General features: G+C 34.7%; 3 protein-coding genes across 15 annotated transcripts; 2 read left to right on the top strand and 1 right to left on the bottom strand.

Annotated features, from left to right (window-relative positions):
- Positions 1 to 5,427: 5,427 nt before the first annotated feature.
- Positions 5,428 to 10,144, top strand: LOC130726544 (RNA pseudouridine synthase 6, chloroplastic-like). Of its 5 annotated transcripts, none has more exons than XR_009014891.1 (10): positions 5,439 to 5,820; positions 5,902 to 6,030; positions 6,118 to 6,372; positions 6,461 to 6,542; positions 7,219 to 7,334; positions 7,430 to 7,484; positions 7,717 to 7,828; positions 8,408 to 8,577; positions 9,170 to 9,525; positions 9,601 to 10,144. XR_009014891.1 is itself a non-coding variant. In XM_057577826.1 (9 exons), exons 1-9 carry the CDS (start codon positions 5,600 to 5,602, stop codon positions 9,315 to 9,317), a joined length of 1,227 nt encoding a protein of 408 aa, XP_057433809.1. In that variant the 5' UTR covers positions 5,428 to 5,599; the 3' UTR covers positions 9,318 to 10,144. The 5 variants fall into 5 exon arrangements, 3 of the variants coding, with proteins under 3 accessions (XP_057433809.1, XP_057433808.1, XP_057433810.1); XR_009014892.1 differs by having other exon boundaries at positions 9,616 to 10,144; XM_057577826.1 differs by having other exon boundaries at positions 5,428 to 5,820; positions 9,231 to 10,144.
- LOC130726542 (beta-glucosidase 46-like) lies at positions 7,683 to 21,232 on the bottom strand. Of its 8 annotated transcripts, XM_057577817.1 has the most exons (13): positions 20,917 to 21,232; positions 20,769 to 20,838; positions 20,535 to 20,593; positions 20,122 to 20,197; positions 19,955 to 20,029; positions 19,610 to 19,697; positions 19,174 to 19,426; positions 18,931 to 19,046; positions 18,568 to 18,805; positions 18,037 to 18,139; positions 17,855 to 17,975; positions 14,377 to 14,467; positions 7,683 to 8,032 (listed from the first exon to the last, which is right to left on the bottom strand). In XM_057577817.1, the coding sequence occupies exons 1-12, from the start codon at positions 21,079 to 21,081 to the stop codon at positions 14,380 to 14,382; spliced, it is 1,452 nt and encodes a 483-aa protein (XP_057433800.1). In that variant the 5' UTR covers positions 21,082 to 21,232; the 3' UTR covers positions 7,683 to 8,032; positions 14,377 to 14,379. The 8 variants fall into 8 exon arrangements, with proteins under 8 accessions (XP_057433800.1, XP_057433801.1, XP_057433803.1 ...); XM_057577818.1 differs by lacking the exon at positions 14,377 to 14,467; XM_057577820.1 differs by lacking the exon at positions 14,377 to 14,467 and having other exon boundaries at positions 17,855 to 17,963; positions 20,917 to 21,228.
- On the top strand, positions 10,651 to 16,790 carry LOC130726543 (RNA pseudouridine synthase 6, chloroplastic-like). Of its 2 annotated transcripts, none has more exons than XM_057577824.1 (10): positions 10,651 to 11,200; positions 11,291 to 11,419; positions 11,499 to 11,753; positions 11,836 to 11,917; positions 13,266 to 13,381; positions 14,019 to 14,073; positions 14,312 to 14,423; positions 14,995 to 15,164; positions 15,696 to 16,054; positions 16,125 to 16,790. In XM_057577824.1, exons 1-9 carry the CDS (start codon positions 10,968 to 10,970, stop codon positions 15,969 to 15,971), a joined length of 1,428 nt encoding a protein of 475 aa, XP_057433807.1. In that variant the 5' UTR covers positions 10,651 to 10,967; the 3' UTR covers positions 15,972 to 16,054; positions 16,125 to 16,790. The 2 variants fall into 2 exon arrangements, with proteins under 2 accessions (XP_057433807.1, XP_057433806.1); XM_057577823.1 differs by having other exon boundaries at positions 10,655 to 11,200; positions 16,140 to 16,790.
- Positions 21,233 to 22,501: the final 1,269 nt, after the last annotated feature.

Genomic DNA, 22,501 nt, shown 5'->3' on the forward strand with positions numbered 1-22,501 from the left:
TATTAAAGCAAAAATGTACGAGATCACTCGAGTTTTGAAGGGGTAAGAAAGTCAATATTTCATTGGAGAAATTGAAGTTTCACTCACGGGAGAACTTTTAATAATCGATCTCAACGTATAATGTCTTCCATGCACATTACTCGCTCTCCTATCTCACTTATGCGTATGATTTTCAAAAAAAAAAAATCTCACTTATGCGTATGGGTGATGCTGCTCAACATCTCTCCACAATTACAATCTTTACATTTTTAGGTATAAGTTAGTATTAAAATATTAATACTCAGTACAACACTGGTTAGTCATTATGTTACTAAAAAATTCGAATCTTCTCAATTGCAAAAAATCTAATAAGTTTCATCATCTCACAATTGATTTTTTATTTTATTTTTAAATGTTAAACTCAGTAGAATAAAAAAGTCAATGACGAAACTGTGAATCTTAACATGATCATTTTTTTTATAATTGAGAAATTAAGGTATCGAGCTCATCAAAATTCAGCACCACCTATAATGTTGTACTTCAATCCAAGTACAGAAATGAAAATTCAATTACTGATTAGTGATGTCATTGTGTGGGAAGAAAGCAACATGTTCTTGGTATTTAATGGAAGATTGGAAGAAGCCTCAAATCCCTATCCTTCAATTGTTAAGGATGGAGAATCCAATCCTCCCATTTATTTTCTAGAAAAAAATTCAGTTTTCCTTTATACTAAAAATTATGCACTCCTTTCCTTTGATTCATATCATGACACATGGTTATGTATAGTTAGTTATCTTTGCATTTCCTTATAAATTAATGAGTTTCCTATGTTTAATTTTTTGTTATAAAGAGAAAAGCTTACTATGTTTAATTAAATGAGATTACTATGTTTTTAGTTTTTGACATATATAATTACATCCAAATAAGTCTATGTACTTTTTTTTGATGTCATTTGATCATTAACAATTTTCTTTATTCTAATGAAGACAAATGATGTCAACATCATGACAGTCGACATTGATTTTTTACACCACTTTTAATTTTTATAAAATAACATTTTTCATCATTTTCTTCGTCCTCCTTCCACCAAAACTTCATAACTATCATTCAGCCACCTCTCAACCTCCACAATCACCACCCAAATCCAAGTGTAGCACAATTGCTGGATGATAAATATTTTTTAATCCGCATCCACATAGATTAATTATCATCAACTACTCAAAGTTAAAGTAAAAGTGATGGTTTTGTTAAGTTAGGTGAAAGTGGGTTTTGCACCAAAATTGAGTTAGGATGAAAGTGAGTTTAAACTACCCAAACATAATGACACAATGTTCAGTGCAAATCAAAAGCACATTGAGAGGTGCAAACAGAAAAAACAAACATAGCCTTATATGATTGAAAGATAAGAGAGAAGAGAAAGTAAATGTGAAAATGAGTAAAAGTGTTAATGAATCATAACTACTTAAAAAATGGAGAATAATTGATTTCAATTAATTTTTTTTATAATATTTAGAACTATATCTTAAATTATAAAAAATAGTTCAGTAGATAATGATTTATTAAAGCAAAAAAGTACGAGATCACTCGAGTTTTGAAGGGGTAAGAAAGTGATCAATATTTCATTGGAGAAATTGAAGTTTGACTCACGGGAGAACTTTCAATAATCCATCTAAAGGTATAATATCTTCCATGCGCATTACTCGCTCTCATATCTCACTTATGCGTATGGGTTGTGCTCAGTATCTCTCTACAATTACAATCTTTACATTATGTTCCTAAAGAATTAGAATCTTTTCAATTGCAAAAACCTAAAATTATTGAGTTTCATCATTTCACAATTGATTTTTTATTTTATTTTTAAATATTAAACTTATTTAGAATAAAAAGTCAATGATGAGACTGTGAATCTTAACATGATCATTATTTTTATATTTGAGTAAAATATAATCTGTTGCGAAACTGAATTCACATATAAATTAAGGTACCGAGCTCATCAAAATTTAGCGCCACCCATAATATTGTAATTCAATCCAAGTACAGAAATGAAAACACAATTACTGATTAGTGATATGTCATTGTGGGGAAGAAATTAAAGCAACATGTTCTTGGTATTTAATGGAAGAATGGAAGAAGCATCAAATCCTTGTTAGCGGTTTTGGTTGAGTTCTTTTATTCAGTTCTCCTACAATTGTTAGGGATGGAGAATCCAATCCTCCCATGGTCATGTATGGTTAGTTATCTTTGCATTTGAAAAATGTTACTTCCTTATAATTAAATTGAGTTTACTATATTTAATTTTTTGTTACACAAGAGAAAAGTTTATTATGTTTAATTAAATGAGTGAGTTTACTGCATAATTCTTAGTTCTGACATATAGAGTTACATCCAAATAATTCTATGTACTTCTTTTTTATGTCATTTGATCATTAACAATTTTCTTTATTCAAATGAAGACAGATGATGTCAATATCATGACAGTCTACATTGATTTTTTACACCACTTTTAATTTTTATAAAATAACATTTTTCATCATTTTCTTCTTCCTCCTTCCACCAAACCTTCATAACTATCATTCAGCCACCTCTCAACCTCCACAATCACCACCCAAATCCAAGTGTAGCACAATTGCTGGATGATAAATATTTTTTAATCCGCATCCACATAGACTCCGTGGGCATTACGTATAAATTAACCACCTACCTGTACAACAAAAGAGAAGAAGAAGAAGTCTTATCGCGGATATTGGTCCAAGGAATCAGAAATGAACAACTTTAATTTCCTATGACTTTTTCGAGGAATGACTAGTGGAAGTGACGTACCTTTTTATGTTGTCAATATTTTCAGGCTCAAGTGCACTAAAGTCATCGATCGTGCAACCCCATTTGGCATACATTGCATTTGTATCCTCTTCATGTTTTCTTGTCTCTCCATGTGGTGTGTCTATTAAAAGCTTTTGGCCTCATCTGTCCCCCCCCTAAATTATTCCACGTAACCCCTCTCACTTTTCTGGTAGTTTTATTTCGTTTTCTTCCATAATAGTAATATTTAAGGTGCTTAACTTAATTAGTTATGGATAATATAAATTGGATACTTTAGAGGAAAAGGGTGGAGAGTACACACTCTAATGCTCTCTTTCCAACATGTTTTTATTAGCTGAGATGAAATTCGGGACTTACATAAATTTTAACTCAACAATTAGAGATTTTTGGAAAGATAGTGTTAATTAATAAACGAGTATGGTTAGCACTCCTCTAAAATAGAATGAGAAACTCAATAAGCTTAGACTTTAAATAGTTCAATCTTTCTTTCCTTATGTAACCAAAAAAAAATAGTTCAATCTACCATTACTTTGTAAATTTTAAATAATTTTAATTAAAAGTAGAATTTGGTGTAGTGTCACTTAAATCTTATCTTTCCTCCATTGGAATTCATGTGCGTAAACCCCCTACCAACTACTAAAGCTGGCTGACTAGGATGCCAACTTTCAAGGTTACAGAAACGATCCAAAATTTTGTCCCAACATATGAATATGGGCTAGAAAACAAGTGTTTAATTTATATATATATAGTGCTTTATGAGATGATGACATGAACGCATCTTACCTTACTTTCTACAACTAATGAGTCTTACTCAAAAGTTATATTCAGTGCATTCATTTTCAGTCATATTTTAATTTTTAAATCAAAATCCTAACAAAAAGCCACTGGTTTTTTTGTTGGTTCTTTACCATCCTCTCAAAATTATATTAAATGACATTTGTTTCGATTTTAATGAAGGATGAAGTATCGATCTACTATGCAGCTATTTGGTTAAATAAATGATAGTAGTTAATATAAAATATGAGAGAAGGGTTTAGAAATTATAGTTTATTGATTATATAATTATGTTTTCAAATATTTAGCTTGTAAATTTAATTTATTCAAACCGGTGAAATATATATTTTATTTATGAAGTAAAGAGTCAAATTAGGTTTCCCTCAATTTCAATACAATTGCAGAGTATTCTATATTCATACTCTGAAAAAATGGGCCCTTTAGATTTGGAATCTGTTGATCTGGTCCAGCGTCGATTGGAGATTGGAGTTGAGTATATAGTCAGTAAACTACTACTAGTCTACTACTAAATTATTCATATCAGAAAATCTCAACAAAATGATCAGTTTCATTCTATTTATGGTATATATGGGGACGTAATGGGATGTTTGGTTGCGCAAATTTATAAGGAGCTATTCCTAGCTAGTAAGATTTGGGTAAGATACGATTTTGCTATGTGAAGTTTCCAAACACGCTATGTGCTGTCAAATTTGGTGCTCAAGTCATAAATGTAGAAGATTTAGTTGTACGTTTAGGATTTCATTGGATTCGGGGCAATTGACAACATATGATGGTGCATGTGATTGTGATCAATCAGAGACGTCCTTCCTTGTAGTTTTCTATTTTTTTAGAGGTATATGTTGAGAACTATACATATAGTGTAAATTTTGAAGGGGTTAGATGTGTTTTTGGTTTAATATGCATGTTTTTGTCTTGACTTATATATGCACCTAAACTAAAATGATCTTTATAAAAAAAATTATAGTTTTTAGTTAATGAAAAAAAATATTTGATTGAAAATAGTAATTATGAAGTTATAAATATTTTTTGAAAAATGGTTTATCATCCTACTTATCCTTCTGCACACTAAATGAAGTAAGAAGTTATTGCATTTGATATCTTGGAAATATAAAAAACACTTAATTCTTTCACCATTTAGTGTGTAGGAGGATTTGTAGAGGATATAACAATGCTCATATTTTTTGCGCTGTCACTAATTCACGTGACAATTATAGTCAGATATAGATGTACATATGTAATTTTTATATCAATTTTGTTTTTTAAAATTGTCAAATTTAGTCATTTTCCTCTCGTATCTCTCTTCCTTCTCCCACCCATCACTCATTCTCCCACCATATTTTTGGCGAACTACTGCACTCAAACCTTATTCCTTCTTTCCCCAACCCTTCTCCCTCATCTCCTCCACCATCTAACGCACTTGCTCGATCCTTTGGTGAAATGTAAAAATAAAACCTAAATAGTCGAACCCTCATTCATTGACTGGCTCATACATTTTGGTAGCTCGACTATGTGCTCTTCTTCTTTTTCTTCACCCTTCAGATCAATCACTATAACAGAGACAACAAGCCATGTCGGATGAGGAGCATCATTTCGAGTCCAAGGGCATATCATGGCCTCCAAAACCTACCCTCAACAAGTTTACACGATCCACAAAAACAGTTACATATTTATCAAGAGTTCCCCCCTGCAAAATCCTCCTGACTACATAGTTTACACTAACGGTGCACACACCTTCAACCCTTATAGAATTCTTTTTTTTTTTTGGTCACTGACCCTTATAGAATTCTTATACATGTCATCAATCGATTTTTGGGGCCCATTGTCTTATATTTGTGGTCAAAGCTTGTCATCTTTATCTGCTAAACCAACAATAGGCCCAAGGTTTTGATTCTAAAGAAAAAACGAGTAAGCCCATCTCAACCTGATAACTGTGTCAGAAAAAAAAAAAAACAAACTGAAAGTTGTGAGAACCAGAGAAACAGTTCGGAGTCGAAGAAGATAGACGATGGCCTCGGTGGCGGTGGCGTCAATGTTCTTCGCCGGCGACTGTCGGAGTTTCGCCGTGCCTCCTGTCTCGCGCGCACTTCGCAATTCGCTCAACAAGCACGCGTTCAGTTGGCGCTGTCGGAGCTCACACGGTAGTAACCCTGCAATCACCGGAGAATCTGTAACCTCCACAATTGACGACGCCGGAAACTTACCTTCCGCCTCTTCCTCCTCCAATAGGTACCTTCACCATTCACTTCATTTCTCACTTCCTTCACTTTTTTAATGGTACTAAGAGGCTCCATTTCATTTCGTTTGAAGCTACCCGAAGTATGATCGATTGCTTCCATGTCCACTGCACAAATCTCCACCAAGAATCGAACACTTGGTTGTTTCAGAAGGAGGACCTGTATTGGAGTATATTTGCAAGTCACTGGATCTTCCTCCTCTGTAAGTTAATCAATATCATACAGTTTTTGCATTATCTTCATAGAAATTGAATTATTATGCTGAGTTTCATAGTTTCATTGTGTGAAGTTTTGTTGCAGATTTGATACAATTTGGAGCTGTATACTATGCTCTTGTTCCCCCTCAACCTCCTCCTAGTGCTACTCCAGAGCAAATGAGGATATTCAAACAAGTAACTGAGCCTTCTGTTTTACAAAAAAGAACTTCCATCAAGGGAAAAACTGTACAAGCGGCTCAGAAAACGTTCCGTATAACTCACGGCGATCAATTTGTTGAACCAGGAACTTATTTGCGAGTGCATGTTCATCCAAAACGATTTCCCAGGTACATCAGAATGTTAGTTGGAATTGCAATTTTTTTATTGTGGAGGAATGATGATGATTGACAATTGATATCTTAAAGTCCTTTGTAGGTGCTATGAGATTGATTGGAGATCAAGGGTCATAGCTGTGGCGGAATCGTATGTAGTTTTGGATAAACCTGCTGGTACTTCAGTATGTATTCAATTCAACAGTATGAACTCAGAAAATTTTTATTAATCCCATACTGATTCTGTTATTGGATGCTAGATATCTAAGTCCTGATCTTCTTTAACCAATGGTTATGTTTTGCAATCTGCACCAAGTGAGTGAAGATTGTGAATGAGATTAGGCTAATGTCTGTTGAACAGATTTTGTAAATATCAGTTCACATATTTCACTGTTCGCTCTATGCACCCTTTTTTATTTCACTATAACATCAGCATACTATAATCCTGATTGGATTGCACCCAAATAAAAAAAATTGATAGACTAGCTCAATGTTTGTTGCATGACATGGGTACCTAGAAATGGATTTAGGAGTGTTCTGCTATATAACCGGGGGTCCTAAGCTCAGAGGTCGAATCCAAGCTTAGGGATGATGAATAGTGTTAGTGTGAAGAAGAAATTTGTCACTATGGTTTGAGGTTTGACATACAGCATTGAGAAAAATTGAATGGTATTTAGGGTCATATTTGGAGCAAAGTTACTTTATTTTAGTTAGGTTTTATGCTAGCCTTGAATGGGGTTTAGTGTTAAAGTACTAATGTGGAGAGTCAATAATTCAAGATTCTGTATGATAAGTCAATAATTCATATACTTACATGAATAGTTTATTGATTGTTCTGAGCAAATTTTTTTTTTTGGTTAGGTAGGTGAAACTAGGGGCAACATTGAAGAAAGTTGTGTAACCTTTGCAACTCGTGCTTTAGGATTAACAACTCCTTTATTGACTACCCATCAGATTGATAATTGCACTGAAGGCTGGTAATGCATTTTTGTTAAAACTTAAAAATAATTATGACTCTGTCAATCTGACTGTCTAAATTGTAATGGTCTAATGGATGGTTATTTATGTGCAGTGTGGTATTGGCCAGGACTAAAGAGTATTGCTCTGTGTTTCATGGCAAAATCAGGGTAAGTCTGTGATGCCCTTTCATATCTTATACTGGAATAATCATCTGTTGTTCTACTTCTTAAAAAGGGAAATTTGTACGAGGCATGAGCTGTTTAATCTTCATCAAGAGATGGGATTCTACTCTTTGGAAGAGTGCCTTCGACACCAAGTGAATGCCCAAATTAATTTTATCTGGTTTTACTTTGATTATATGTTACTGAACACTTGTGCTATTTATTTATTTATTTTCAGGAGAAAAAAGTGAAGAAACTCTATCTTGCTCTTGCAGCTTCTCCTTTACCAACCGGAATCATTACCCACTATATGCGCCCTGTTAACACAGCTCCCCGACTTATTTCTGAAGGTAACCTCACAATTCAGGGTGATTGCCAAAGATTTTTATAACTTTGAAATAGATAATTAGTGATAAATAAGTGTGCTTCTATTTACTGCTTTTTTCAACAACTTGCCCTAGAGAAGCCAATGTCATGCCTTGTTGTATTGGTGGCTCAGAAGTAGAACTTGAGACCCTAGCTTTGCCTTTGGTTGATTTTCAATATTCTTCTTCCTGAAAAGAATAAAAGGAAAGAGTTAATGATAGAAGACAAAGCGATGCTCTTGAATTATATATTAGTTTTAAACTGCTTGACGGAAATTGAGATTAACAATATGATTTTTTTAGGTGCATTAGCCATGATAGATAATAGCTAATTAATGAACTTATATTATTGATATATTCTTTGAGTATAATACTATAATTTGAATGTTATGAATATGTGTCAGCCTTATGTAGAGTACTCCAGGATCATGATTTGCCAATGGTTTAGGGCATTTCCATAGCAAAGTTAAATCTTGAAACATGTGTTTGCCCTTTGGCTTGGGTAGTGAGTTTCCAAATAGGGTCTTGTATTGTGTACTCAACCCAGTATATTATTGAATGCAGATTTTATCAAGGGATGGCATCGTTGTCAACTTGAGGTCTTGGAATGCCGAAAAGTTCCCTGGCCAACTACTGTTATTCAAGACAAATATTGTGTTGAAGACTGTGGGTGGCCTTCTCAAGATCATGCGTATGAGTGTATAATAAACCTTCTTACTGGTAAAACTCATCAGGTCTGTTAGCTGTCCTTTTATGTATTGTTTGTGCCTTTACTTAACTGTCTTATTTTGTTAATTCTCAAGCGTTATGAACATATTATAATAGAATATAGTTGATCACTTCAAAAAAATAATGAAAATAAAGTTAATCGATCATTCACATCCTCCTATAAAGTGTAAACTAATAAGCGGTTCATTGCCTAATTTTTTGTGTGTTATTGTCTCACATGCCTTTGTTAATTAAACTATTATTGAGCTGCTACATATCACAATAGTACACAGACTATTTGATCTAATCAATTTTTGGGTCTTATATTAGGATAATACACTACTGGCCAGAAGGGTTTCAGTTTTAAAATATCTCCTCACCCTTCCCTCACTACCCAGTCGTATCCTGGATAATGGATATTTATTTGTGCCAAAATTTGTCATCATCCAATTGAAAGTTTGATTCTTTAAATGAGCGGTGAACCAGTTGGTAGCCATTTAGTAGTGTTTAGAAGGTTATACTTATATTGAATAAGTAAAGAAAAATTGTTCCTTTAATATCATTTAGGAAAAGAAAACAATGTTTTGTAACTGTATAGTAACTTCAATTTTAATGCAGATTCGTGCTCAATTTTCTGCCTGTAAGGCACCGTTAATTGGTGATTCTATGTATATGCCAGCTGCAATGGCGGAGATTTCTAATCCTGGACTTAATCCATTTGGAAAATACAAGAAAGATTTCAGTATTGAGAGTGAAGAAGAAATAGCTGTTATAAATTGGATTGCGCAGCATGGAAAAGAGCCGAGTGTTGTAATTGGCCTTCAAGCCTGTCAAATTTCATGGGATGACAAAGAACACTTTTACCAAGCTGGGTCGCCTTGGTGGAGGTGTTAAAATGCTGGAAATCATGAAATGTATAGCGTTGAGGATAGGGATGAACTATGAAGTTGATTTTAATTTTGCCTCAGCTTTGTGTGAGTATACTAATCTTTCAAGTTGAAAACATGCAAATTCAGGATTACAACTGATTTTGAAAGCCTGCAAAATAGTGTTTTTACATGCAGATACAGATATTCAAAGGAGGAAGTGTGATAATGGATCTTTATATGCTGTTTCACATTCTGAAGGAAGGATACAGATTTCCTCAAGGTTGTAGAGGAAGACTGTGAGGGTGTCGCTGGTTTGGAAAGAGGAAACCCAATTAAAAAGGCTACAAAAAGGAGCTTCATCTGGTGAACCTTGTACTACCATCCAACTTCTCTATCAGAATCAACTCCGAACAGGTAGACTAGAGGATAGCCTATTTCGGGATTACGATGTCTTTTTGAAAAGGATATATTTTTCTTGTGGTTGAAGAAGAAGGAAAGTCACAAGTTTTTAGAAATATAGCTGATTAGGCTGCGGTATTAATGCCACATGCTCTTGTCAAATTGAGCCCTGGCTTTTCCTGTTCTCTGTAGCTATGGCGTTTCGGCAAAGAAGCTTTTTGTTTATGCTTGGCAGTCAGTTGCTTGTAGTTTGTGTATACTACTTCAGTATTTCCTGTATTGTCTTTCCTAGACATTTAGCTTCAATTTTATTCTGTTCCTATTATCTTGGTTTATTAATTTATTTTACTTTTTGCAATTCCTATTCCACTATCTCAACTAATGACATCTTATTTCTTTCATTCTATTTAGAAAAATATATGTTTTTATTTAGAGAAACCATATATAGCACTACATGACCTTATAATGAGTCCATGTGAATTAATTTCTATTGTTGGATTTCATCATAGACAACTTAATACCTTTTAGGTTTCACATTACCTTTGAACCAGTTTTTTGTTGTTGTTGTTGTTGTTATGTATGGAATAAAACTCAAAGGGTAGCCAACCAACACTTACAACACGCGAGAATGAATTTCTATGAGCTACCACAATGCACATAAGCATAAGAAATTTAAGAGTAAGCATGCATACTTAGGTGAATCAACCAGCTAAAAACATAATGTAAAAACCTTGAGACAAACAAAAGCCCCTCAAACCTTGTGAAGCTATTATATTATTTTTTTTATAACCGGTGGCTCCGTTTCTACAACAAAATGGCTCTGCTGGACTTATAGTGCGGCGGTGAAAAAGGAACCGGGTTCTAAACATAGAAACAACTCAAACAAGTATAAGAGAAAGTTATTGTGGTCAGAATTGTTTTTTTTATGTCAATTGGTCAGAATTGTTTGAGCACCTACTTGTTGCAACTTAAAAAAATCCCAATTCGCAACAATAGGGTGACAAAAAAGCCCAACAATAGGCCCAACGTTTGATTCTAAAGAAAATCCGAGTAAGCCCATCTCAACCTGATAATTGTATCAGTCCAAAAAAAAAAAGTGAAAATTGTGGAGAACCAGAGAAGCAGTTCGGAGTCGAAGAAGATAGAGAATGGCTTCGGTGGCGGTGGCGTCAATGTTGTTCTCCGGCGGCTGCCGGAGCTTCACCGCGCCTGCTGTTTCGCGCGCACTTCGCAATTCGCTTACCAAGCACCTCAACAAGCACGCGTTGAGTTGGCGCCATCGGAGCTCACATAGTAGTAGTAACGCTGCACTCGCCGGAGAAACTGAATCCTCCACAACCGACGCCGGAAACTTACCGTCCTCCTCCTCTCCTTATCACAGGTACCTTCACCATTAACAAGATTACAGCTAATTTATTTCTCACAACCTCCACTTTTTGCGTGTTACTAAGAGGCTCCGTTTCGTTTGAAGCTACCCGAAGTATGATCGGTTGCTTCCATGTCCACTGCACAAATCTCCACCAAGAATCGAACACTTGGTTGTATCAGAAGGAGGACCTGTCTTGGAGTATATTTGCAGGTCACTGGATCTTCATCCTCTGTAAGTTAATCAATATCATACTGTTCTTGCATTATCTTCACACAAATTGGATTATCATGATTAGTTTCATTGTGTGAAGGTTTGTTGAAGATCTGATTCAATTTGGAGCTGTATACTATGCTCTTGTTTGCCCTCACCCTCCTCCTAATGCTACACCAGAGCAACTGAGGATATTCAAAGAAGTAACTGAGCCTTCCGTTTTGCGAAAAAGACCTTCCATTAAGGGCAAAACTTTTCGAGAGGCGCAGAAAACGTTCCGTATAACTCACGCCAATCAATTTGTTGAACCAGGAACTTATTTGCGAGTGCATGTGCACCCCAAACGCTTTCCCAGGTGCATTAGAATGTTAGTTGGAGTTGCCATATTTTTATTGTGGAGGAATGATAATGTTTGACATTTTAAAGCTGTTTTTTAGGTGCTATGAGATTGACTGGAGATCAAGGATCATCGCTGTGGCGGAATCGTATGTGGTTTTGGATAAACCTGCTGGTACTTCAGTATGTATTCATTCATTCCACTGTATGAACTCAGAAGAATGTTATTAATCCCCTTTTTTGTTATTTTGGATGCTAGAGATCTAAGTCCTGTAACTATTTTAACCAATGGTTATTTTCTTCACCAAGTGAGTGAAGGTTGTTAATGAGATTAGGCTATTGAGATTGTTAGTTTGCATCCTTTTTTATTTCACTAGAGCTTCTGCATACTATAGTCCTGATTGAATTGTACCTAAATTAAAATTTGCTAGACCAGATCAATGAGTTAGTTGTATGACATGGGTAGAAATGGATTTTTTTAGGAGGATGAAAATTAGGTTAACTATAGCAAGTTAGGGTCTGGGGATGGTTAGTAATAATGTACAAGGGTGAAGGGTGGAAATGTAGTAAGATGAAGGTCTATTTGTCTGTTAAGGAAGCAAAGAACCTGAGACGTGAAACCTGTTAGATTAAGAATTGATAGGTTCTAGGGGATATTCAAGCAAGGAAGGGTGTCATTTTTTAAGGAAATGATGTTTAATTATTAAATGCTTTCTGTTTGATTAAGCTTTTTCACATTAGAAAATTTTAGAAAATAGCATGGAAGCTGAGAAGAAGAAATTAACTGAAGTTTTACACCTAGGGTTCCTTGGTTATTTTACAACCAAGAAGTTAACAGAGTAAATGATTGAACTGTTACATTGTAGCTGAAAGAAAGTATTCCACTGTTTTAGATGTAACTTGATAAGAATAATAAGGAATTGTTCTGTGAGTATATAAGCTGTCTAACCTAGTAAGGAACAGTCGAATAGTTGAGTTTTTAGATAGAACTCCAAAGCACCTAAATAAGATAACTGAAGTCATTTACAACCCAATGCATAGGCTTTCCAAAATAAGTAAACTATAGGTGCTGAAATATTGCGAATTAAAATAAAACCACTTCGACAGTTACTGTTTCTGTGTTTATGGAATAGGTGACATTTAAAATGTCTATCCTAATTCCTACCCAGTGAATTCATCCATATTTGATAGGCTTTGAGGTCCACTCACTGGCTGTCCATATGAAGCAACAATGCTATCACGAAACAGTGTTAAATAGAGATATGACAGTTTCAAGAATTTATGAATTGATTGGTTTGAGGTTTGACATACAGCATCATGAAAAGTTGAACGGTATTTAGGATCATATTTAGAGTGAAGTTTATTCATTTTATTTAGGTGTTATGCTAGCCTTGAATGGTGTACAGTGTTAGACTACTAATATGAAGAGTAAATAATTCAAGATTCTGCATAAGTCTTGAAGTTTTTTAATATATTTACATGAATAGTTAGTTAATTGTTCTGTGCATATTTTTTTTAAAATTTTGGTTAGGTAGGTGGCACTACTGACAACATTGAAGAAAGTTGTGTAACCTTTGCAACTCGTGCTTTGGGATTGACAACTCCTTTATTGACTACCCATCAGATTGATAATTGCACTGAAGGCTGGTAATGCATTTATGCTAGAAATAATTAGGCTTAAATACTTTAAGGGTCCCTGAAATTGTACCCCGTATCAAAATAAGTCCCTGAAAAAAATTTTTCCGATTCCGGATCCCTGGAATTGTTTTTTAAATCAGAATAAGTCCCTACGCCGGAGAAGACGGTGGTTGACGACGGCGGTCATGGCGGCGCTACGACCAGGGTGTTGGGCCGGCTTCGTCTCGTCCTCAGGAACTCAGTGGTGGTGGTCTCGTGGGCTGGGTCGTCACAGTTGAAGAGAAAAGGTCAGTCGCAAGTTGATTTCTTCTCGCCGGAATTTATGGAGCTTCTCGGTTTCTTCGTTTTAGCTTTGTTTCTTGCGATTTCTTCTCCCAGATCAGATATATGAAGGTCTAGGAGTGTTTTAAACATGTTATTTCATGGTTTGTGGAAACAATGAGGAGGCAACCACTGTCTTCTCCGGCGTAGGGACTTATTTTGATCAAACAAATTTTTCTAGGGACCCGGAATCGGAAAAAAAAATTTCAGGGACTTATTTTGATACGGGGTACAATTTCAGGGACCTACAGAGTATTTAAGCCAAATAATTATGACTCTGTAATTCTGACTGTCTAAATTTTAATGGATGGCAGTTTATGTGCAGTGTGGTATTGGCTAGGACTAAAGAGTATTGCTCTGTGTTTCATGGAAAAATCAGGGTAAGTCTGTGATGCCATTTCATATCTTATACTGGAACATTTTTCTATTGTTTAACTTCTTAAAAAGGCAAATTCTCACAAGGCATGAGGTGTTCAATCTTCATCAAGAGCTCGGGTTCTACATTTTGGATTTGGAAGAGTGCCTTTGACACCAAGTGGATGTCCAAATTAATTGTTTCTGGTTTTACGTTGATCATATGTTATTAAACACTTGTGCCATTTATTTATTTATTTTCAGGAGAAAAAAGTAAAGAAACTCTATCTTGCTCTTACTGCTTCTCCTTTACCAACTGGAATCATTACCCACTATATGCGGCCTGTTAACATGGCTCCTCGACTTATTTCTGAAGGTAACCTCACAATTCGGGGTGATTGCCAAAGATTTTTGAAAACCCTGAAATAGATAAATAGTGATAAATAAGTGTGCTTTTATTGACTTCTTTTTCAACAACTTCCACTAGAGAAGCCAATGTCATGCCTTGTGGTATTGGTGGCTCAGAAGCATAACTTGAGACCCTAGCTTTGCCTTTGGTTGATGTTCAATATTCTACTTACTGAAAGAATAAAAGGAAAGAGATAACAATAGAAGACAAAGTGATGCTCTTGAATTATATATTAGTTTTAAACTACTTGAAGGAATTGAGATTAACAATATTATTCTGTTTTAGGTGCATTAACCATGATGGATACTAGCTACTTTGTGAACATGTATTGTTGGTACATTCTTTGACTATAATTTGAATGTTTTGATATGTGTTAGCCTTACCTAGAGTACTCCACCAACATGATTTGCCAATGGTCTAGGGTATTTCCACCGCAAAGTTAAAATTTGAAACATGTGTTTGCTCTGTGGTTTGGGTAATAAGTTTCCAAATAGGGTCTTGTATTGTGTAATCAACTCAGTATATTTATTGGGTGCAGATTTTATCAAGGGATGGCATCGTTGTCAACTTGAGGTCATGGAATGCAGAAAAGTTCCCTGGCCAACTACTGTTATTCAAGACAAGTATTGTGTTGAAGACTGTGGGTGGCCTTCTCAAGATCATGCATATGAGTGTAAAATAAACCTTCTTACTGGTAAAACTCATCAGGTATGTGAGCTGTCCTTTTTATGTATTGCTTGTGCCTTCACTGAAGCGTCCTATTTTGTTAACCAGTTAATTGATAATTCATATTTTATATCCCCCTGTAAACTAAGAAGTGGTTCATTGGCTACTTTATTTTGTGTTATTGTGTCACATGCCTTTGTTAATTAAACCTTATTGAGTTGCTACATATCACAATAGTACAGAGTCACAGACTATCGTTTTATGAATTTTTGGGTCAAATATTAGTATAATACACTACTGGCCAGAAGGGTTTCAATTTTAAAATATCCCCCCTTCCTTCCCTCCCTATCCATTTGTTTCCTGGATATCTATATGTGCCAAAATCTGTCATCAACCAGCGACCAATTGAAAGTTTGATTCCTTAAATGAACGGTGAACCAGTTGGTAGCCATTGAGTAGTGTTTCAAAGGTTATAACTATATTGAATAAGTAAAGAAAAATTGTTCTTCCAATATCATTTATGAAGCGGAAACGATGTTTTGTAACTGTATAGTAACTTCAATTTTAATGCAGATTCGTGCTCAGTTTGCTGCCTCTAAGGCACCGTTAATTGGTGATTCTATGTATATGCCAGCTGCAATTGCAGAGATTTCTAATCCTGGGCTTAATCCATTTGGAAAATACAAGAAAGAATTCAGTAGTGAGAGTGAAAAAGAAATAGCTGTTATGAATTGGATTGCGCAGCATGGTAAAGAGCCGAGTGTTGTAATCGGCCTTCAAGCATGTCAAATTTCATGGGATGACAATGAACACTTTTACCAAGCTGGGTCCCCTTGGTGGAGGTGTTAAATCGCTGGAAATAATTCAATGTATGCTTGCGTTGAGGATAAGGATGAACTATGAAGTTGGTTTTAATTTTGCCTCAGCTTTGTGTGAGTATACAATCTTTCAAGTTGGAAACATCCAAATTCAGGACAACAGATTTTGAAAGCCTAAAAATAGTGTTTTTATATGCAGATACAGATTTTCAAAGGAGGAAGCTTTGGTAATGGATCTTTATATGCTGTTTCTCATTCTAAAGGAAGGATGCAAGATTCCCTTACGGTTGTAGAGGAAGACAGTGAGGCTGTTGCTGGTTTGGAAAGAGGAAACCCAAATAAAAAGGAAAAAAGAAAGGAGCTTCATTGGAAGATCATGCGCGCTGGTGAATTTTACCACCATCTAACTTTTCTATCAGAATCAACTCTGAACAGGTAGACTAGAAGGATATGTTATTCCGAGAGTAAGATGTCTTTTTGAAAATGGTATATTTTACTAGGGGATGAAGAACTAGGAAAGTCACAAGTAATTAGAAATATAGCTGATTAGGCTGCGATATTAATGCCTTATGCTATTGACAACTTATAATTGGACACTGGCTTTTTCTGTTATCAGTAGCTTTGGCATTTCGGCAAAGAGGTTTTTTTGTTTATGCTTGCCAGTCAGTCACTTGTACTATAATAGATTTTGACTAGGTATTTATTGCATTGTGTTTCTTACAGATTTAGCTTCGATTTGATTCTGTTCCTATTATCTAGGTCATTAATTTTATTTTTTTTAATTCCTGTTCCACTATCTCAACTACATTATATTCTTTCATTCTATTTAGAGAACCCATATATGGCATGACATGACCTCTAATGGATTCATATGAATTGATTTCTACTATTTGATTTCATCACATGCTACTTAAATTTCAGTCACTTTCGTCTTTGATTTCCGCCAATTCATCTTGTTTGTTCACTAAATTATTTGTGTTGTTTAGCACCTCTTTATCTATATTCAGTAAACCTTTCTCTAAGTTCTACTCCATGTTTACTTTTTCATCTCTGCAATTGTCAACCTTTCATGCCTCTTGCAGAATCTCGCCTCTTTGTTCCTCTATTCAAATTCATGTTTGCATTTTATCTATACACAGACATAGTTAAATCTTTTTATTTTCTTTACACCAAAAAAAACACCTTTTGTAATGGTTACGCATCACCTTCACCTTCTATAGCGCTTCTGAACACAGAAGCAAGTCATGGAAAATTTATTGTTGTCACTGGTCAGAATTGTTTGAGCACTTGCTAGTTCCAAAATAGAAGCAAGTATAGGAAAGGATTTGAAGGAAGTTGAACTACTCCAATACTAGTGAACCTTAAACTTACTTTCCTGTTAAATCAACCCTGAACATGCAAGCCAGATAATAAATTTGGAGAGTTAAATGAATCCTTATAAAGAGAGAAGAAGTGTAACTTGGATTTATTAGTCTCTGGCACTATGGTTATAAAGCTGCTTTTTCATTTGTTTGTACTAAATGATTTGCCCTATCTTTCAATGTAATTTCCTGGAAGGTTTCTGTTTTATGTCTTGCTATGAATTCCTTGTACCAAATTGCTGATAATCTTGGAGTTCTCTTCATTGTTGCATAATCAACATGGTGGAGTCCAAATCTTATTGTATATCCACGTAGCCACTCAAAGTTGTCGAGTAAGGACCAGCCAAAATAGCCCCTAACATCTGCTCCTTTCCTGATTAAATGGTAAATGGGGAAACACAAATGAAGGATTTTAATTTAAATTTCCTCTAACGTTTCACTAGTGAGCAGATTTGAGTATGTGTTTATACAAACAAAAAGAAGGCCAGTGATATTATGTGCAAGTGTATATTTTCAGAATGCATTTCATATAGCTGGATGTTTATGTTCTTACCTTATTGCTTCCATTAGGGCATCTAAATGACCCGCCATGTAATCTTTTCTGTTGAAATCATTAAGATATTCCTCCTCAGTGTTATTTGGGTTGTCCAACGCAGAATATCCTGTAAAACAATCTATTCAAACAAAAATACACATAAGCTTTATCCACTAAATGACTCTTTAGGTTATGCTTACCATTTTCACTAATAAACATTGGAGTGTTGTTGTATCTGTTTTTTACATAGGTGACCATTTTCTCCATGCCTTGTGGGTAAACATATTTCGAATCAATTGGAATCTGCATGTTTATAGAGGTCTCAGAGTCAGGCATGTAATGTAAATGGAGACTGTTAGTGATAGATAAAGACCATCAATTACAAAGGTCTATCATAGGAGAAATAAGGGATTGAATAGTAATGGGCCTATCTGATAAAGAGGGGTTTAGTTGAGGGTTTGGAAATGAATTAAAGATAGTCAGTTAGATTGTTTGACAGCTGCAACTGTCAGTTAGATACAGTTGTTACAATTCCAATAAAGATGGAAGTGTAGTTAGAAAGGATTCATTCAAGAATTAGATCAGTTTTGGGAGAGATTAACCTCTCGAATGCGAGAATTGTAAACACAAATTCGTTCTCTGTTCTGTTCTTTCTTTTCATCTACTTCTATCTGATCCAGTTTCTATCAGTTAGTTTCAATATTATAGATCATGGGGTTGAAGATGCATACAGGTTCCCCAATTGGACTTAGTTGGTATGAACCCTCTGTTTTGGTGATCCCAGGTCCCGGTTCACACATGGAATAGATGCAGTCCTTGACATAGTAACTCGCATAGTGATTGATGCCGATGAAATCCAATCCTCTCTCCAGTTTCTCCTTGTCATTGCTGGAAAATTCAGGTAAGATATTTCCCAAAACCTTCTGCATATCTGTAGGGTATTTACCAAATATGATTGGGTCCAAGCACCTGCTTTGTGACTATAGTTAACTATCATATACATTATTGGAGAATGAACTTGTCTTCTGTGTGTGCAAGTTGAGCAAAAAAATGAAGCTCTCAGTTCTTGAAACTTGAAATGGAAGGTTACTCACCAGTTCAAGGTGAAGGATCTTGCTCTTTCTGCGGCCAATTTGTCTGCCGTTGAATTGCTGATGGGTTCATACCAGTCAGCACTGACGATAATGCCAATTCTCCCACCTTGCACATTCTGTTAGTTATCATTGCTTATTACATCAATTTTTCATTTTTTAAGATACTTGTCCTATTTGATATATGGGTAGAAAAAATTTAATTTGTGCCTTCTCATTGAAGAAGCCTATGAGGCATCTCAATACCTGATATTTGGTTCTATAAAGATCAACAGCAATTGCATGTGAGAGGATAATATTATGAGCCACCACAAATGGCTCCTTCTCTGAATCTCCCTCATTGCAATTTCCAAATGTGTTAGAGCAACGACTTGGTGGACCTAGTCCTTGGCGGTAACCGTATGTGGCTACTTTATCGGGCTCATTAAAGGTTGCCCAATATTTCACCCTGTCACCAAAGGATTTAAAACAGAGGTCTGCATAATATTCAAAATCTTCCCTGCGCATGAAGTATTGAACTTTATTAACAGATCAACTAATGCACAGATTGTACAAAAAAATAAATGAAAACACCACAAAATTATATGGATTTAGAGTAGGAGCTTGAATAATTACGTATATATATACACATATAGCAGAAGCATATTAAGGAGGAAAAAGAGGCCAATTATTAGTTGCTTACCGTGACTTGGTACTTAGCCAACTTCCATATCTGTCTTCTAGTTCTTGAGGAAATTCATTATGTGATAATGTTACAAATGGTTGGATTCCTGCAATGTTTCAAAAGATAATCTCCACTCAAATTATAGCTCAATTTAAAATTATTAATATGTAAAAGATTATATTTTCAATAAATAATTTTCACTTTTAATGTGACACTTCTTATGTACTAGCATAATATTTTTATTTAATAAATTTTGTAAGCTAACATTTTTATTTTTTTGAAAGAGTGCTAACATTCTTTAATGTTCTAAATATGATGATGTTCCCATAATCAAAATCAAATTAAGAAAAAGTAAAAGTAAACCTTTGAGTAGCAAAGCATCTATTAACCGGTTATAATAGCTGATGCCAGCCCAATTTACTACTCCAAATCTTCCTTCTGTAAATTAAAAAGTGTATAATTAAGAAGAATTAATCTCAAAGAACCAAGTGGTAAGTCTAATTATATTTGAGATTAGTAAAGAAACATACTTGGTAGAACTCTTGCCCATGAAATAGAGAACCTGTAGCTGTTCACATTGATGGCTTCCATTAGATCTACATCCTCCTGTTCAAAGCCACGTTGTCAGTTCAATAATTTTACCTTCGGATTCAACCCAGCATTCAAAATGAAATATGATTATCTAGTTACATGAATTCATACGTCTCCAATTTTGTGAATGAATAAAAAGTCGTACTATTTGTCATTTTCCAAATCCAAATTATCAGTACTATTAAAAGTTATCTTCATGAGAAATTTTGGTTAACGGATGTGGCATTGTGGGCTAAGCAGCTTATAATAGAGCATCATCCTTTTTCTCTAACAATTTCTTTTTAAGATAATAATAGAATTGAAGTTTAAAGATTTATATTGCAAAAGAATTTAATGATTTATTAGTACCCACCAGATAGCGATGGTATTGGTCAACGGCAATATCCCCATTGCTTCCATCAATTATTCCTCCTGCAACAATTTCATGGATCACATTCATGGAAATGGAAACTTGAACTTGTATATAAGTAAGAGGGAGCATTTTAAATTACATGTCTAGTTAATCTATGCATATATGTTTCAAGTAAATCACAAGAACATTACATAGATCTTTATTCATGTGAATTTGTTTAATTATATCACTCACCTGGTGTTTTGTGAGTGAAGACATCCCAGTTGCTCAGTCCTTTCCCATCACTCAAATAAGCACCTTCATACTATCAAGATGGAAGAACATAGTTAAGAGCATGAATTAATTGGTGTTGTAATTAAAAGTAAATAAACAAAATAAAAACCTGGTAAGAAGAAGAAGCAGTTCCGAAGAGGAATTGGGTAGGCAAAGGAGTTCGGTGGGACCTGTTTGATTCAGAGGGAGCTCTGAGAGAAGATGAAATGCATATCACCAAAACAATGGAGGATATCCCAAGAAACACAGGGCTCCGCCAGCTTCGGAATGCCATTGCATACTACTTCTTGCTTCGTTCCTTCAACGCCTGCATATATTTAAATATCTGAACATTCGACTAAAGAGAGAGAGAGAATATAGCATATTTAATTCAACTATGAACTAATTGCGTAATAGTGGAAAATGGCTGAGAGGGTGTGGCAGAGAAAAATGGGTGGAGATCGAAAATGATAACAAAGATATAATAGTATTTTTCATGTTATATATAAAGAGGTTTTTGCACATGGAAATAAAATATCGCATTCATGCTATCTGTTTAATTGGAAAAGTTTTGGCATGAAACTTGGTTAAAAAATTACCCCAAAAGTCACAAGGCGAAACGAGACACTCCAAAGCCACTTAGACCTAGTGATATATGTAATAATAAAAGAAGAGAGAAAAATAAGTGATGTGTTAGAAAAAAATGAAAATAGTTGAGTGTAACTTTATATAAACGAAATCCAACGAAAGAAAAGACATGAACTTACTTTTCCTACGAATATCAAAACCCGGAAATAAAACCCTGAGAAATCCAGGGCTTTTTTACCCCAGTAGTGTAACTTTATTTTTATTTACGAGTTTGGTGTATATCGCCACCAACATTGGCGATACCCAAATTGTTTTTCAAATATCGCCATCACGACTGACGATACATTTTTTTTTTCATATATGACGCCACTACTATTGGATATATACTTCCATTTTTTATTTTATTCCCAATATTGCCTATATAGTAATGGCGATTCATAGTTTTTTAATTATTTTTTTGTATGTTGCCAATGGTGTTGGCGACACACTTTTTGGTTTTATCCTAAAGCCACTCTTAGTGGCTATAATCATACTACTCTAGGATATGCCCAACTAACCTTTTTTTTAACAAAAATAGTGTTCAAACTTATTTCATCAAATTTATTCAACTTGTCCCTCACATTTTTCAAATAACAAGGAAAGATGTATCGCCAACACCATTGGCAACATATGAAAAAATAATTAAAAAAATTATAAATCACCATTGCTATAGGTGATATTGGAAAAACAATTAAAAATGAAAGTACATATCCAATAGCAAGTGGTGACATACATGAAAAAAAAAATTAGTGTATCGTCAATTGTGGTGGCGATGTTTGAAAAACAATTTGAGCATAGCCAATGTTGGTGGAGATATACACCAAACTCGTGAATAAAAATAAAGTTGCACCATATATGTAATTATTGGTGGAAATTGCACTACTGGAGTAAAAAAGCCAAAATTTAGTGAGGTTTTTATTGCAATTAGTGATAAAGCTAAGGGTTCAACCCCCACAATGGCTTTGTGCATGTTTTTTTTTTTTCAATAAACAAATTAAATTAAACAAATTTGTGCATGTGATATGCAAGGAAGATAATGGAACAAGAGAAGGAAACATTTAGGGTGATGGGTTCAGATAGAATTTGAC

This window comes from Lotus japonicus, chromosome 6 (genome assembly GCF_012489685.1).
Source record: "Lotus japonicus ecotype B-129 chromosome 6, LjGifu_v1.2".
Taxonomy (NCBI): domain Eukaryota; kingdom Viridiplantae; phylum Streptophyta; class Magnoliopsida; order Fabales; family Fabaceae; genus Lotus; species Lotus japonicus.